Source organism: Salvia hispanica, chromosome 1, assembly GCF_023119035.1.
Source record: "Salvia hispanica cultivar TCC Black 2014 chromosome 1, UniMelb_Shisp_WGS_1.0, whole genome shotgun sequence".
NCBI lineage: Eukaryota > Viridiplantae > Streptophyta > Magnoliopsida > Lamiales > Lamiaceae > Salvia > Salvia hispanica.
In genome coordinates this window covers 16,262,345-16,280,317 of record NC_062965.1, presented here as the reverse complement: position 1 = coordinate 16,280,317, position 17,973 = coordinate 16,262,345, and the positions used below count along the sequence as shown (strand labels likewise).

Below are 17,973 nucleotides of genomic sequence, written 5' to 3'. Positions count from 1 at the left end.
TAGTAGTATATATATATATATTAATTGACGTAGGATTGGTGTTTCAAAAATGTTACATATAATTTTCTTTATTTTTTTTTTTTTTCTACTTTTTTTACATTTTTCACTATAAAAGCCATGATCCATCCTGATGACTGATACTCCCTCCGTTTCATAGTAATGGAGGTATTTCTTTTTGGCACGGAGATCAAGAAAAATTGTGTTAGGTGAGTTCAGTAAATGGAGAATAAAGTGAAAAATGAAAAAGGTAAAGAGACGAAGAGAGGAAAAAGTAAGAGAGAGTAAAATAAGTGTGGAAAAATGTGTTGACTTTTACTAAAAAGGGAAATGACTCTATTACCATGCATGGAACGCACCAAATGTGCAAAATGACTCTATTACGATGGAACGGAGGGAGTACAAAATATAAATATACGTAGTTTGAATTCAAACATACAAAAACTCCATTGATACAAAGATGGGATGTCAAGAACGTAGATTTAGAGGATGTAGGAAGGGTAGTTGGTCAAATCTAGTATGGATCATACATGGATCGGTCATTGGAGTTTAGAGGATGTAGGAAGGGTAGTTGGTCAAATCTAGTATGGATCATACATGGATCGGTCATTGGAGTCAGCTGTTCTTCTGGAGTCCCTAATTTGAGATCCATGGAGAAGGGAATCGAGTTGGACCTTGCGCATAGCTTGGTACACTATTTTACTTTAACTCTTTGAGCGAAATCACCAAAAGAAAAGGAAAAAAAAATCCGTGGACTGACCCCATCATCTCCATCCCGTAATAACTAAGAGATCACCCTAAAAATCATTTGTTTTGATTCTACATATTAATGAATTTGCACTAAAAAAAAACTTTGAGGATGGAATATGTATGTTATGTCTTTAATAGTTACATACAAATTTATGGAACAGAAAAAAGCTTATATGTGTGTCGAATGAATCAAATCTTCATTAAATTTGATTTTTCCATTAGAAGGGGCTCGCACATGTTATGCAATACCTTGTGAATACTCGAGTAGATCTATAGATTTCTCTAAACAAAAGAAAATAAACGAAAGATGAAACATAAATCCTGAATCAACTGAGCCTTCTTACAAACTTTCTTAAAGAGGAAATACCATGGACTATAAGGTTCGGTCTTGATTCTATTCCATTCCAAAAATGAAAAGTTCGACACAATTAAGATTTTTTTTTGATATATATATATATATAGTATAAATTCAAAAAAAACAAGTTAATAATATATGTTTGGTTAATTCATACCATAAATTTAAAACCATGACGTTTTTTACGGTAATAGGATAATCTTGCAAAAAACAAGGGCAAATGGTCAATTTTTGTAACACCCCTTAGTCGATTTATTAAACCGAATAATTGGTGTCACATTTCGATACGCTTAACTTCTTATTACGAATAAATCTTTCTACTGTGTACTTTTTTTTTGGACATATAACCAGACACCCACTTTTACATAATTAGCAACCCACTACAACAAAGAAAACTAACAACTATACTTATCTACAAATCCTCAACTAAACATGCCAGGTACACACCACTTTAACTTTCTCGACAAAAGAGACAGTGACTCGACACGTGCAGCTGTCATCTAGCGAGATCTCTTACCACTATACTCTGCAAAAGGAAAGAGAAAGGGAGATAAGCTTAAGCTCGTAGTGTAACCGCATTCGAATATAATCCCTATGATTTCCATCGATAACACTATCACAAGGTAATGATTTTGTTACCTGGAAAGTAGTACAACATCTATTTATATACATCTCTCACTCTGTTATCAACTAATATACCATTCGTATAATATCAATTCTGTCAAATCATATAAATAACATAATTATATAAATAAAATTGTACCTTCAACGTTAGTATATTAGCTATCTGTCGAGCAAATCATATTCTCCACCAAATAAATCTGTCGAATCATAGAAGTGATAAAACAAGAATAATTATATAAACAAGTTGCACTTTCAAATAATAATATGATACTCGTCAACCCAAATAATCTTATCTCAATATAGTGCAAGTATAGCAAATTATTCAATCAACTTATCACCTTATTTCATCAACAAACCCAATATATAGTTTGAGACATCATATCCTTTACACACATCATTTTCAAGTAGATCACACTTTCGACCCCCAACAATTCCGCCAGATCAAACAACCAATAGATTCATTTATAAATAACGACTTACTTTCAATTGTGATATGCCACATGTAAATCAAAATAATACATGTCGCAGCTATAGTACAAATATAACATATCAATCTAACAACTTTTCACTTTATACACCAATCACTGCAATATATAGCTTTTGAGATAATCACCTCACTTTAAATCATTTTAAGCACATATATCTTCTTTGAATTTCATATAAATAACACATATAGCACAATATAGCACATCACATCATCCTTGTCACTTTCTTTCATCAGTCAACGCAATATACATACTACAAGATAATCATAACTATTTCATTAACGTTAAAGAACAACTATCATTTCTCAAATAGATAACACATACAACCCCTAGTTCTGCTTAGTGGTGGACGCGGGTACATGGACTATAAGTAGCCCGATGAGGGTCTCTGTCATATATACATCTAGGTGAGATACTATCAGATGTTATATATCTTTAGTATAGCCTATCATAAGGCATCTGTCACAATTTACCCATATAGGGCTCATATCAGCTATCAACATATCATGTGGGTCATCGCTTCGATTATCTAAAAGACGAATGATCAGACATGTGTGCAGTACTGCTGTCCTATGGCATGCCAACTATACCCTGTGATTCACTAAGCAATGAGGCGTAACACATATTCGGTATCTCTTTCCACGTTGCTCACATAAACATGCCTTTAATTCACTTTGTATATCACATGCATATTCACAATTTCAATATAAAAATCCAACAATCTCACCTTTTTAATATCGTCATCCCTGTCATATCATATTGAAGTATACAGTCCACACTAGCTTTGATCACTATTCGAATCACGTTATCACATATAATTAAAGAATCTCATGTATCCTACAATTATATTTAAGCTTCATTGCACAAACACATAAATCACATAAACACGTAGAAATTTTATCAAAATTAAATGCATTGAATTTACGAATACGCGTACACTACACAGTGGCGGAGTCACGGTGGAGCCAGGGGTTCCCTTGGGAACCTCAGCCATTGGTATAATTCATATATATAAGATATGTAAGCAACACATTGTAAAGCAGAAGCCAGTGCTGTTGGTTTGAGTTCAAGTCTTCTGTTTATGAGGTATCAGGTTCGACTCTCTCCTAGAGCATTCTAAGAACGTTTTAGTGATCTATTTATAATTCATAATATATTATTAAGTTTGATTTTAAAGCTTGTAGTTCATACCCTGTTTTTCTTCTCAGTCTAGTATTTTGTTGATTTTCTCATATTGTTTCATTGATTTTTTTTACATTAGAAATTTTTATTAATTTTTTTACTACTACTATTTTTGTATAAATCATTTTAAATTATATTCATATAAAAATGATTTTTAAAATTTAAGAATTGAAAATAATTCTTTAATTCTATAAATATTTTAAAATATTATGATATTAATAGAATCAATTGTGATATCTTTTATTATAAAATCTGGAATTGAACGTAATATTTGATCTAATAAATATGTAAATATATCATACTCATATTATTAGTAAAATTGGTGCTATGCTCTAAAATATATATTCACTAATTAATTTTATCATCATCCATTTCTCATGCATGGCTTTTATATCACTCACGTCTAAGTTGTTTCCGTGTCTAGTTTAAGGGTGTAGCACCGAACACAATTAACAAATTTTAATGATAGTTGAACCCTCACCTTAAAATTTCTGGCTCGGCAACTAACGCTACACGTGCATGTCAACAAAACTCCAATTACTTTTTCATTTCCTCCAAGACCTTGTCAATTCCTTTGCTATTTGAACATGGAACTGGTTTGCCTCGATTTCTCAACAATTCTGAGGTTGTTGAGCTTGAAACTCATAATCTGAAAATTGATACAAGTTGGGCTAGGTTGGATGGCATGGCTTAGGTTGGATGGCACGGCAAAGTCACCGGAAAATTTGTGATGGTGACACGGCTGCCGAACGGAGGGGAGCAATTTGCTGAAATATTATAGAGAGAGAGGGGGAGACGTGGAGAGGAAAGAGATACAACACAATTTTTCATTCTTATCTCCAAAACCTTCTCTATTTCTAATTTTCTTTCTCTTCTTTTGTTTTTTTTACTCTACCCCACAAGGCACGTTTCACTTCCTACTTTTCTTATTTTTTTTTCTTTCATTTCCACTTTTATTCTTTTCATTTTCTTTCTCTCTCTCTCTCTTTTTTTTTTAACTTACGGAGGAGTATTATTCTTTCTCCAAGAAGAACTCAACCCATGCTATTACTTCCTCTGTCCCTAAAAATTTATCACCTAGTTTTACTTTTTACCCGTCCCTAAAAATTTATCACCTAGTTTTACTTTTTACCCGTTCCTAAAAATTTATCACTTTTTACTTTTATCATTTTTAATAATGGATCCCATATTCCACATCATTCTTACTCACATTTTATTTTAAAACTAATATATAAAAGTAAGATCCACGTGCCACAAATTTTTCAACTCACTTTCTATTACATTTTTTAAAACCCGTGTCGAGTCAAATAGTGACGAATTATGGGGGACTGGGGGAGTACTTTTTAACATACTTTGACTATTGACTTTTCTATTTCTAAATGTAACTATCATATGCATATAAATTCAAATTCTTATTTCTATTCTCTATTTTATAAATTTGGGATATTACAATTTTAGTACTCATCGTTATATTTTTTAAAAATAAAATGTTATGGGTGATCGAAATATACAATCAAAACTACACATCGATAACTCAAATTACTCGTAAATAATCTGATCGACATTTATCTCACGACGGTATTCCAATCACCAAATTTTTTTACAAGACATTTCAATCAAAATTATAAATGATGAGCACTAAATGGCAATTACATAAAGAGATGCCATTTTTAGATAAATATCCCAAACAAATTGATTATTTACCCAAAGAATCATACCCCAATTAGCCAGCAGCCCAGCACCATGGATGCGACCTCGTCAATACGAAATCGTTGTTCGTCTTCATCATCGCAGCCATTTCACCCTTCGCCCATGCGCTGAGATTCACTTAATAACGCACATTCCCCTAAATTTCTATCTATATCGTTGGTTTTCCTCTCTTCTCTTTTTCCCCAAACATCTTTGATTTATAAATTTTCTTATGTTTTTGCGGGAAACCTCTAATTTCTCAACCCCCTATGCTTCCATCCTTGATTAATCGTCAGAAGATGCTCGTCCTCCTGCGCGCGTTATTCAATAAGCCTTCCTTCGCCCCACATTTTTCGCTATGTCAAGGTTCGTAAAAAATCTATGCAATTTTTCAATATCCTATTAGCTGAATTAGCCTTTCATTTGTTGTTGTCGAGCGTTTGATCATTTCTGTATTCTGGAATTTGATTAGGGTCGGTTTATTGGATGGTATGTTTGGTAATTGAAAAATAGGTTTTGAAATGGTTGAGCTATGTGTTATTTTATTGGCATGGGTTTATAGGAAGTTGAAATTCCACATTGTAATTGGGGAAATGTTGTTGCATATGTTGTTTGTGTTTCATCAAATCAATTATGTTTCCTAACTATGGGTATTTTTCAATTCCATCTTGTTAAGATGTCGTAGATTGTTGACAGTGGGTGTAGCCGGGAAAGCATCACCGTCTCTCCGGACATGTCAATCAGGCATCTATGCACAGGGGTCGGCCGATGGAGTACCTGTCCGAGCCAGTATATATTGTTCTCGATACAGATTGTACTTGCATTACTTGTTTCCAAGCAGGAGACGTGCTTGGGATGAAACCGGAAAAGGTTTTCGTAATGGTTACTCACGGGGATATTCTGCAAGTCCTGCTTGTAACTCCGTAGCTTATCATACCCGGGTTATTTGGAAGAGCTTGGCACAACAGTCTGTACGAAATGCCCAAACTCGTCTCTCCATAGAGAAGATTGCTCAGGCTGTTAGCTTAGGCTTCAGCTATTCTTACATGGTTGTTCCTAGTATGTTTGCTCTCGCGTGTGGGACCCATTTAGCATGGGCGGAAGCTCCACCAAGCACACAATTCGTCTATGATCCCAAGAATAGGTTGTACATGCAAGCTCAAGACAGCCGCATGTATGTGACAGGATTGATATTCTCCATATTTGAAGGACTTTTCATGTTGATTAGAGCTTTTTATTTGGGTATTCTGTTTACTCCAAGCATCGCCATGGCGCCATTTGCAGATAGTTTTGGGCCGCGTTTCAGGAAATTATGGCTTCATGCTGTGCATCAAACTCTAGAAAAAGCTGGTCCAGCGTTTATTAAATGGGGCCAGTGGGCAGCCACACGGCCTGATCTATTTCCTGAAGACTTGTGCACTGAACTGTCAAAGCTTCACATGAAAGCACCTGAACACAGTTTTGCCTATACAAGAAAGACAATCGAGAGAGCTTTTGGTCGTAAGATCAATGAAATTTTTGATGATTTTGAGGAAGAGCCAGTTGCATCAGGGAGTATTGCTCAAGTGCATCGAGCTTCAGTGAGATCCCGATACCCTGGTCGTTTGAATAAACCAATTCTAGTTGCTGTTAAGGTGAGGCATCCGGGAGTGGGGGAATCCATAAAAAGGGATTTTGCGATAATTAATGTTGTAGCAAAGATTTCAGGGCTTATTCCTGGACTTACTTGGTTGAGATTGGATGAAAGTGTCCAACAGTTTGCAGTATTCATGATGTCTCAAGTTGATCTTGCTCGAGAAGCTGCTCACTTGAGCCGCTTCATATACAATTTTCGAAGGTGGAAGGATGTTTCCTTCCCCAGACCTGTATATCCTCTGGTACATCCAGCTGTTTTGGTAGAATCTTTTGAACACGGAGAAAGTGTTACACACTATGTTGACGATCACCAGGGAGATGAACGGATCAAAAGATCTCTTGCTCACATTGGAACCCATGCACTATTGAAAATGCTCCTGGTAACTTTAACCGTGTCCTTTTCTCTTAAATTGTTGCTAATGTCCTCATGCATTTAAGTCAGTTTTGCCTCCTTTCTGTGATTATGCCTTTTGATTTTTGAGGAACTTTGGCTTCGTATGAGGTCACCGTAATTATCACCACCGGTTATTGCAGTGTTCTGGTGTTACATAATTACTATTGTCTTCCATCCATTAGCTATTGATTCTAAGTATGGATGTTACATGTGAAGTGGCGACTTTGATAGTTTGTTGTACTCGATGAAGAAATTGTAGTTTAGAGTACTTTTATTATGTACTGTAGGACGCTGATAAAAAGATATGGGACTTAAAGTTCAAATAAAAGATGTCTTAATTCAAGAGGCAACAATGTATATGCTTTCCCAATGCTCCTGCTTCTTCTATTGTCAATTTACTCGTTTTCAGTTTTTGATTTAGAGTCTTCATTTGGGATACACAAATGTTTTGTACTCCTTCCGTCCCAAAAGAATATGCTTGGGTTCGGCACGGGTTTTAATGCGAAATTGGTAAAGTAAGAGATGGGTAGTGAGAAAAAGTAATTAAAGTATTGTTAGCGGAGAATGAGTCCCACCTCATTAAAGAGAAAAAGAGTTTCCAAAATTAGAAAGTGCATATTTTTTTTGGAACGGACTAAAAAGGAAATAGTGCATATTCTTGTGGGATGGAGGGAGTAATTGTTAATGGCTTTTGTCTGTGTTTCTCTCAATATGCTACGATATCTCAAGATTCTCACTCAAGGAAACGTGCATTGTATACTCATATGAAACACATTCTCAGTGTTAACAATTATGATCACTTGCAAGGAATAGTTCTGATTATTGAGTTTTGTCTTTCCTTTGTTAGGTTGACAACTTTGTTCATGCTGACATGCATCCTGGAAACATTCTTGTTCGTGTTGCTCAGAGCGACTCGTCTCGTAAAAAGCTCTTTAAAGCGAAGCCTCATGTTATTTTCCTTGACGTGGGCATGACTGCTGAGCTTTCTAAGAGTGACCAGATTAATTTACTGGCGTTCTTTAAAGCTGTTGCTACTAGAGATGGTCGTACTGCAGCAGAGAGCACATTAAGACTATCAAGGAAACAGAGATGCCCAGATCCAGAGTCCTTCATCCAGGTGACCAACTGGCATTAGCATGCAAATCTGGTGCACTTTAGAACTATATGGTCTTAGAAATGCTAAGCCGTTGCTTTGGTGTTTGACATTTTGAGATTTTCAAAATCAGTTTGAACACTATTTGGGAAGAGTCCATCACAACCACCACCATTGCAGTTTTAATGTGTAATGTAAATGAGAAGAGCTGCTGCTGAATTTGCTATTTCACTGTTAATTTCGCATGAGCACTCAACAAATTGAGTAACTTGCACTTATCTAAATGTAAAAAGTTATATGTGATTTTGTATCATGTTGCTTTCTCATGCTATGCTAAGAGATAATGAATATCATCTTGTAACTCATTTCGATTTGTTTATGCAGGAAGTGAAAGAATCATTTGATTTTTGGGGTACCCCTGAAGGAGATCTGGTCCATCCTGCTGATTGCATGCACCAACTACTTGAGAAAGTTCGGCGACATAGAGTAAATATTGATGGCAATGTTTGCACAGTGATGGTGACTCTCTTAGTCCTTGAGGTAGCCTCTTGAGCAATTTTGATCTATTCTACTCCCTCCGTCCCACAAAAGATGTCACACTTTCCTTTTTAGTTTGTCCCACAAAAGATGTCACATTTCCTTTTTTGAAAAAAGTTCTCTCTCACATTAATATAAATATTACTATTTTCTCTTTCCACCTAACACACAAAACAAAACCTCCTAAAAGCCCGTGCTGTCCCACAAGTGTGACATCTTTTGTGGGACGGAGGGAGTACATAATTTCATATTTTATGTCAAGGTGTGCTTGAGAGCTTATTGCTAGAGTTTGGAGCATGTCATATGTGAATATCTTGACTTATATCCCTGATTCGTTATGGATTATAGACTACATTGCGCTCGTCTATTTTCTAGTCTATATGTCTGCATGTTGGCTAAATTCTTCGCTTAAGATATAAATAGTTTGCAGTAAAAATTTTAATTGCTCGTGGATTTGTATCGGACAGGGTTGGCAACGGAAGCTTGATCCCGGTTATGATGTGATGCATACACTTCAAACACTTCTCCTCAAATCTGATTGGGCAGAGTCACTTTCTTATACAATAGAAGGGCTAATGGCTCCATGAAATGCCCTTCAGAAAAAAGACGGTTATGCCTTTAACAAGCTTCGACTTCATTTATACACCACTCTTCGTTTTGATAATCTTCTGCTGGTTCGCGCGTGTGCCCAAGTCACAATTTTGTTAGAATTTTAACCACCTGTATTACTCACTAAACTGACCTGCAAAACCCTTTGCTCAATGAGGATACCTCTCAGAAAGTATTGGTTGAGGTAATAAATGAACACTTCTAGTTCAGTTATTTATCGTTTTAATCTTGTTACATAATGTAAATTCTTCCTCTTCAGGTTGTTCCTGATTCAACCCAGTTATGTAAAATGATATTTGTTCAGATTATTACTACTATTTTCAAGACCTTCTCATTGATCTTGAATTATATTGGAGGGTGGACAGTGTCAGATTTCCAAAGTTTAGATGGAAGAATTTTGGGTAACTAAACTAGTTTTTGTTTTTATTTTATTTTTTATATCTTAGATGTTAGAAAAGTGGAGGTTAAGCTCCAATGATGGAATTGGACAGTAAACCAAGTTTGAGAGCATGTACATACCAAACTATTTTTTAATACAATTTGGATATTGTTATAAATAATTTTAGGGCTCTCATAAATTTCTCTTGAAGAATGAAGAAATGGTGCACATGCATATTGTTGTAGAAGCGCCCACATCGAGCGCTTGGAGTGGCGCGACTTCTCGCTTGCAACAGGCGCTGAGAAGCGCCCTCATCGAGCCCGTCGCCCCCCTCCTCGAGCCCACTGCATGGGAATCCATAACAGGATGCACCCCCTGCTACATCGTTTAGGGTCGTTCGATTTTCTATTTTGGTGATTCGAACCTTTGACCTATTAGTTAAAGAGGAAGCGTCCTACCAACTGAATTGTGCTTTATCGTATAAAAGTAAATAAAAATAAAAATAAATAGTACCATGCTTGGTGTATAATTAGGTTATCTCAACTCAGTTTTTCATTCATAAGAAAAATGGTCAAATACACATACACTACATGCTTCTTTCAAATGCTTAAACGATATATACACTCCATTTAAATTTTGCCTTTGATTTTATTATCACATAGAAAAAAGATGAAGCACACAACATATGGAAGTACAGATATTGCCGGAGTTAGGACATTGAACTCCAAGCAGCCAAATAGTAGGTGATAAATCCTATCGAGCTACTAGGGTTCTTGGATTAGGGTTTGTGAAAACAAAATATACTGTAAACTTACGTGAATTTCAAAGGAAAATAAACTAAAAGGATCATTGTAATTTATTGATCATGAATTTGAATACATCATCTCTTATTTATAGTAGTAATACTTAAACCCTAGGGCTGGTTCGCTTCTCTTTTGCATTCCGGGAAAGAACCAACAAAGAAAACCCGAAACAGAGCTTTTATAATCACGCTCGACTCTTTATTCCGTTAATTGCATAAAACAAACTCTCCTAACAACAGACGGGGCAACAAGGACGCTGCGACTTCTGCCCATCTTCTTTAGGCTCGGGTCCTGCAGCCGCCTCTCCCTTCGCAGGCTCAGCTTGGCCGTTGCTCGTGTCCTTTTTCTCTGGCTCTTGGGCCGGTGGTCCCGTATCATCTCTCCTGTTCCACACCCCCTTTGCATCACAAGGGAACAAGGTAAGACTTGGGCATCTCACCTTCTCCAAATACTCCAACTTTGGAAACAATTCTTGAAGCTGCCTCCATTCCATCTCTATCTCCCCCAAATACTTGAGCCGCAGCCTCTCCACCTCCCACTCTTCCGTCACACCACCATCATCGAAGCGTTGATACTGCCCGAGATCACGAAACTTCCCCCCTCTTATGTACAGACTCTTCAGATTCTTCAAATTCTTCACCATCAGCCAATTCGGCGTCTCTTTCCTCGGGAAGCACTTGAGGTCCAGCTTCTCCAGTTTCGGCGGAAGCTTGGCCTTACCCTCCTTTTCTCCCTCTTCTCCAGGATTATCATCCCCGCCGGTGTTGGTACCAACTCCCCAAGTGATGGTCAGCTTCTTGAGAGGCTCCAGCTTCTCCATCTCCGCGACATGCTTATCCATGGGGAAACGCTTCCAGTCTGTGTAGATGCAAAGCTTTTCGAGACACTTCAGTTCATGCAAATCTCCAATCTTGCAGCCTTTGTTGTCGTCTCCTTTTTTGTCTTCGGTGACGAAGAAGCCCTTGAGCACTTTGAGGTATTTGAGGGACGACAGGCCTTTCGGCATTTTGGCTAGCAAGTAGCATTCAGACATGTCCAACTGCTTCAGCTTCTTTAGCTTCTCGATCCTCTCCGGGATCTTCTCGAGATTCGCGCAAGCCCTGAGGTCGAGCACCTCGAGGTTCGTGAGCTCGAGGATGGAGTTGTGGAGCTCGATGATGTTGGAGACGCCTTGGAGGCTAAAATACTTGACGTACTTCAAGCTCCCGAGCTTCTTGAAGAACTTGGGATCCTCCACCTCGATGTGGTGGGCCATCATGGCCTTCCATCTCCCGAGATACAAGATGTTGAGATTCTTCATCTTCTCAAACCACTCATCTATGAATTCAAGGATGTGCTCGTCCACATTCATGAGGAGGTGGAGATTTTTCAGCTCTCCGATTAGGTCGTTCACCACTTTGATTGGTTCATCCGCCTTCCTGTCATCGTTCTTTATCTTGGAATCGTCGTGCTTCTTCTTGAAATCGTCGTACGAGATCAGCCCCGACCCGCTCAAGCACGCTTGGAAGGTTTGCTTGAAGCTCTGTGTCGGACCGCCTTCTTTGCCGAAGTTGAATACCCTGGCCCTCTCGGCTAGCTCCACCAGTACCGATCGATGGAATGGGTGGAGCCTGTGAAAGATATACGGACTAGATTAGCATACTGAGCTAAGGGTAAATGGTCGAATTTGTCATATCATTTGAGTCATTTACCCAACAATGTCATGTCATTCAGGTAATTACCATTTAGTCTCCATTGTTTTCTTTTTGAAATAACATGTCATGCGAACAAATTCTGGCGATCGGAATATCAACGTGACAACCAAAATTACACTTTGATTACTCGATCAACGTTTAATTCCGATAGACCGAATTTAGTACCCATTGTTTTATTTTTTGAAATAACATGTTCACTAAAAAAGTTTTGGCAATTAGAATATCGACGTGACAACCTAAATTTCGGTTGTCACATCGAAGTTTTCGATTGCCAGAATTTTTTTAAGAACAATTTATTCCAACAAATGAAACGATGTGAATTAAATGGTACTCCCTCCGTCTCAAAAGATTGTCTCACTTTGACCGGACACGGGTTTTAAAAAATGTAATGAAAAGTGAGTCGAAAAGTTGTGGAATGTGGGTCTGGTGTGTGATCAAATATTAACTAAGTTACGGTAATAACTAATAACTAATATCAATTTTGTTTGTTAAAAACAGCAACACAAAGACATAAATTTATCAATCTTCTTGTGTAGATAAACTTATGTCTTTGTGTTGACATTTCAAATTTACATGTTGTATTGATATAATTATGTCTTTGTGTTGATAATTTTAATACACAATATTGAAAGTTACTACCTCCGTCCCTGAAAATTTGATACAGTTTACTATTTTGGTCCGTCCCTGAAAATTTGATACACTTCACTTTTACCATTTTTGGTAGTGGACTCCATATTCCACTAACTCATTCCTACTCACATTTTATTATAAAACTAATACTTTAAAAGTAGGACCCACATCCCACCAACTTTTTCAACTCACTTTCCATTACATTTCTTAAAGTCCGTGTCGGGTCAAAGTGTAGCAAATTTTGGGGGACGGAGGTAGTATTAGTTATTACTATAAATTAGTTAGCACACTAACGCAATCCATGTGGGTCCTACTTTTGTATATAGTTTTATAATAAAATGTGAGTAGGAATGAGTTAGTGAATATGTGGTCCACTACAAAAAATGGTAGAAAGTGAAATAGGACAAATTTTTGGACGGACGAAAATGAAAAAATGGAACAATCTTTGTGGAACGGAGGGAGTAATTACCTACATATTAGGTTGAATACTCTAAAAATGAGACAAAATCGACTATTTACTTAGACAAAAGAATACAAACCTGCAGCTGTTGTCACCGGGGGCGGCCTCGATAAGGAAGCCCTTGTCCATCAATTCTTTCAAGTAGTCCTCGGCGACCTCCTCGTCCTCGGCGAAGCCCTCAACGACCCACCATTGCAGCATCAGCCTCTTCTTGATGATGGCACCCTGCGGGAAAATGGACAGACAAAGCAAGCATAGCTTGAGGCGTTCCCCGAGCTTGTAGTAGCAGTCCTCGAAGTCTTTGAACTCCTTGCTCATCTCGAAGAGAGGACTCCTGTGCAGCACGGGTATCTTCTTGGGCTTCTCCCCGGAGATTCGATCCTTGATGAACTGCTCTTTTAACTGCTTGCCTTTGTGTGCTCCGATGTTGGAAGGAATGGTGAGCTTCACCTTCATCAGTTCATTTCTGAACTTTTTTAGGGTTTCTTCCAAACTCTTGTTTCTGAGGGTTTCATCCCCACCCCCCTTGATATCTTGAAAAACACTTTCGAGTGTTTTGAGATCATCGTTGAGGCGTTTGTTGTAACTGTTGAGATTCTTGGCCTCCTTGCGCATTTCTCTCAGGTCGCCTTGGATCAACTCGCGAAGGCGTGGGCTGGGGTCAGGTGGAGTTGGAGGCTGAGGTGGCGATTGCGATTCTGATTCCGTTGGCTGCTTTGTAGTCCGGCCTTTTAACCCGAGCAAGTTGCGTGCTCTCTTCCACCCTGACAATTTCACGGGGGAAGTTTGACGAGGTGGTTGGACGTTTTCGGTGCTTGGATTGCCATCGGTCGACATGATGGACCGGTGGCGAATCCTCTTTTTTTTTTCTTTTGTTGGAGAAAAATGGAAAAGGGAAATGAGCTAAAATAGGGTTTGTGGAAGAACATATGGTGATCCTTGAAGTGAGAGGAAAGGAACAGAAAAGAATTCATTCTACTTTCATCATTCACAAGTTATATACTAATACCTTACTCTTGTGCTGGGAATAGGATTGGGGTATGGAGAATCAAGTAAAGGAGTATCTACTTTATGATTCTGGTACGTAAGATACAAAAGATTATTCTATACCAATCAATATTGATGTTTACCTGCATAAGTTATAGATAGTGGGCAGACAGGTCAGTTAATCGATTAGTCGAAACTCCTAAACGTGATCACATCGTTTAGCCATTGGTCGACTAAGTGTAGCCATCACTTCTTATGGTTACACTGGCCGATATTACACGAATGCTATATAGCTGTGAAAGTAGTCGATTATCGATTAACCGAGAACTGGTCAATTCCAATTTGATTCCCAATAAACAAGTTACACTTTTTTGAGTAACTCACTCTTTATTTCCCAAGTTTTTTTTCTCTCCTTTGACATTCCCTTTTTAAGCACTATATATCAAATAAGTAAGACACAAACAACTCTGAAATTCTTGCACAGAAATTTTCTTTTAAAAGAATTATGATAATTTGCATTTACCATTGCAGTCCGACAAACAACCATCATATGTACACCAATTTCGACATCATTAAGCAGCAAGGGACTCCATATTCCCAGAATATTTGTGGAATTCCAACTATTTTCCCTCCAGTATTGGAACAATGATTCCCAGATTCTGGCACAGTTTAAAGAGACTCACTGAAGAGGCCTTCATCCCCATGTTAGAGTAGGCAGCAGTTCACACGATCCCTACCACAGAAGTCGGCAGAACAATGGCGTCGTTGGAGGTTTGTTGCATGCTGAGAAGTTGTGGGCATTTGGTTGACACAACAAAAGGTGGACATAACTCTAAGTAGGCTTTACTGTCGCTTCCCACGCATATGGTGTCCCCTCTCCCATGCCAGATTCCATCCTGGACGTTGTTCATCTCCAACGTCCTCGATTCCTGCTCAAGTTCACAAATTGTAGTGGATCAATTTTACAGCTGATGGTTGATTCTCCAATTTAGTTTGCCTTTCACATTTTATTCTTTACTGAGGAGATATGGGATGGGATTATGAATGTTATGTTTAGTGAATTTAGTCATATCCAGCGCGGAAAACAAATCTAACAGGACGGACCTGACTTAACATGCAGCTCGGACAAATAACATGGTAAATGAAGTCATCTAAGGAAGTATCACCGCCCTGCATAAGCAATATATAGTCGTATCAGCTATCAAGACTTGCAAACTCATTGTAGCGTAGCATAAAGTTTGAAACTTAAACATATGTGCAAGCGAATGAGATGTGAGCAGAAGGAAAGAGAACAGATTGTATGCAGATCAAATACCATGTAAGGAGATACACACATATCCAAATATACCCAGAAAGCAGATAAACTGTATTGTGAATAAGTATTGTTAAACAGAAAAAAAAAATTGGGAAGAACTGAGTTGTAGCCAAATGAAGAAAACCATGAGATCATTTGCAATGGCTGAGATGCCAGAATACAGAGGCTTGAAAAACAAGCAGAAAAAGTGAACAAAAAAACTAGAAATACATCAGATGATAGCAATTACAAAATATAGTAAACAAATGAAGGATTTGGAAGTAACGTAAAACAAATGGTAATGTTGTTATCCGCTGATAGTGATTTGAATTCTATTTATAAAACAAACCCCTTCCACAGCCCTCAGAGCAAATGTATTGTGCAAAGGCAAAATAAGATCTACTCCCACAGTCCCACTAACCACCCATTCCATTTTTTAATTCAATTGAATTGAATAAAGCGATATGAGGAACAATTAACAGATACTACTAAACAAATACAATCATAAAGAATGGAGCAAGTTGTATATCTCATATGGTTTTTTCACTTTCTCCACCATTTACATTTCTCAAGCCTATCTGATGTTGTGCACTTTTGTAGGAGTATTACTTATTTTGCTTCCTAGTGACTATTGCCCCAAAACCTTTTCATTTTTGCCAGGGTGTCAGAGGAACGGTGTTTGGTACAAGTATGAATCAACTAAAAAGAATACTGCCAATATGGGAAATATCAATCATAACAAATCACCACATGGGTAAAAGACTAAATTCTGAAATCATTGAAACAGAAATGATATAACCGCCAGGTAGAAAACGGGTTTAGAAGACAATGCTTACTTTTATATTGAACTTCTTCTTTATTTGTATGCGGTAATATCCCATATATGTTCCAACTGAGAGAGCGAATGACATAGCCAAATAGAGAAAGTAGCATTTTCTGGTTATTGTGAACGCTAGCAGGTTGAAAAGGGCAATGACAAGAAGAATCAAGTGGACAGATCCCTGCAAAAATACATACAAACTCAATACTCAACAATGAAAGAAACTCTTTTTCAGAAATACTAAACACGCATAAATAGCAATGTCAAAGAATGGACTCCTAAAGAGTTTTTACTCCTTCACTGGTTAACTGAATCCCCCCCACCCCACCCCCCACGAAAATGGATCCAGATTTATCGGTTACTTACAAAATAAACTTACTAGTTAACTATTTGAAGAAAATCAAGACCCTTCCACACAATTTCTTCATGATATTCAGATTCTTGCATAGGCTAATTCGGACTGTCACATTATTAAGTACATTTGCACACTCCAAATGGTAAGTTGAATACAAACGCTTCAAAGGAAAGAACTGTGCATTTACCTGAAGAAAACAAGAACCAAATCCTGCTCGTTTCATATTCTTGCCAAATCTGTAACAGGGGCAACTGCAACAAATGGCAATCCACAGAAAGAACAGCACATTAATGACTCCAAAAGCTAATTTTCAACCCACTTAATGAAGAGATATAAAGCAAGATTTGTCGGAGTTGACTCTTGTCTTAAAGTTCACCACTAAAGTTTAAGATTTTACCACCTTAAATAGTTTAAATTGCCTCATATCTCTAATCCAAATATGGTAAACAAGAAAATCACATCACCCCAATGAAGATATTTTTGCTCCTCTTAGTGATAATCAAGAGAAATGGAATAAAAGGCAAAGAAATTTGCTGAAACAGTAGTAAGCGTTGAATTGACGCCAAAATCAGAACGTCCATTTCCAAAATCAAATCACAAACAAAAGAAAACGACATCAAAATTAACAGAAAGAAGAATCCAATTCACCGTACAAGAACTCAGAAAAAAAGCTTCCCAATTTATCAGAACCCAAAACCCTAAAAAAAGGAATTTTCCCCCAAAATTGGATAAATGAAAAGGTGGCTAAGGACGAGAAAAGTACCATAACGATTGAAGAGCGAGGCGTCGATCATCCAAACAGTCGTAAAAGAGCTCACCCTCCCACATTCTATGGACTCCGCCTCCATATCCAAGCTCATCCTCCTCATCTCCGTTGAGCTTCCCCCATTTCCCCTGCTGCGCCTGCATCGCAACGGTCGAGCACAGCATGTCGAAATCCAACACAGAAACCTCCTCGCTCAGCAGCCTCTCCTCCTCCCCCTCCCCCGCCGCCGCCGCCGCCTGCTCGCCGCCTCTCCTCTCCAGCTCCGTCATAATCGAATTCGCCTCTGCCGGTAATCGATTGATTAAGCAGAGAAAAAGGCGAATTGAATTGGGGGTTGTTGAATCAAACAACAACAAAATAATGGAGAGGGATTGAATGGGGGTATAAAGGCAAGCAGCTAAAGAATGGTTGAATGCTGGTTGGCGCCACTTCCAT

At 37.9% G+C, this 17,973-nt stretch overlaps 3 protein-coding genes and 1 long non-coding RNA gene across 6 annotated transcripts; 1 reads left to right on the top strand and 3 right to left on the bottom strand.

The window, feature by feature from the left end:
* Positions 1 to 1,323: 1,323 nt before the first annotated feature.
* Positions 1,324 to 4,222, bottom strand: LOC125220979. The gene is made up of 3 exons (XR_007176358.1): positions 3,875 to 4,222; positions 1,866 to 1,923; positions 1,324 to 1,628 (listed from the first exon to the last, which is right to left on the bottom strand). It is a non-coding gene; the product is annotated as an uncharacterized LOC125220979 (long non-coding RNA).
* Positions 4,223 to 5,096: 874 nt separating this feature from the next.
* Positions 5,097 to 9,705, top strand: LOC125220941 (uncharacterized aarF domain-containing protein kinase 2-like). 3 transcript variants are annotated; one of them, XR_007176357.1, is made up of 6 exons: positions 5,097 to 5,448; positions 5,779 to 7,097; positions 7,959 to 8,228; positions 8,589 to 8,744; positions 9,209 to 9,534; positions 9,610 to 9,705. XR_007176357.1 is itself a non-coding variant. In XM_048123070.1 (5 exons), exons 1-5 carry the CDS (start codon positions 5,352 to 5,354, stop codon positions 9,326 to 9,328), a joined length of 1,962 nt encoding a protein of 653 aa, XP_047979027.1. In that variant the 5' UTR covers positions 5,097 to 5,351; the 3' UTR covers positions 9,329 to 9,705. The 3 variants fall into 3 exon arrangements, 2 of the variants coding, with proteins under 2 accessions (XP_047979027.1, XP_047979036.1); XM_048123070.1 differs by having other exon boundaries at positions 9,209 to 9,705; XM_048123079.1 differs by having other exon boundaries at positions 5,759 to 7,097; positions 9,209 to 9,705.
* Positions 9,706 to 10,562: 857 nt separating this feature from the next.
* LOC125220932 (disease resistance RPP13-like protein 4) lies at positions 10,563 to 14,196 on the bottom strand. The gene is made up of 2 exons (XM_048123063.1): positions 13,396 to 14,196; positions 10,563 to 12,142 (listed from the first exon to the last, which is right to left on the bottom strand). The coding sequence occupies exons 1-2, from the start codon at positions 14,151 to 14,153 to the stop codon at positions 10,762 to 10,764; spliced, it is 2,139 nt and encodes a 712-aa protein (XP_047979020.1). The 5' UTR covers positions 14,154 to 14,196; the 3' UTR covers positions 10,563 to 10,761.
* Positions 14,197 to 14,779: 583 nt separating this feature from the next.
* LOC125220957 lies at positions 14,780 to 17,973 on the bottom strand. Its single transcript, XM_048123085.1, has 5 exons — positions 17,536 to 17,973; positions 16,960 to 17,023; positions 16,434 to 16,598; positions 15,408 to 15,473; positions 14,780 to 15,232 (listed from the first exon to the last, which is right to left on the bottom strand). Exons 1-5 carry the CDS (start codon positions 17,805 to 17,807, stop codon positions 15,026 to 15,028), a joined length of 774 nt encoding a protein of 257 aa, XP_047979042.1. The 5' UTR covers positions 17,808 to 17,973; the 3' UTR covers positions 14,780 to 15,025.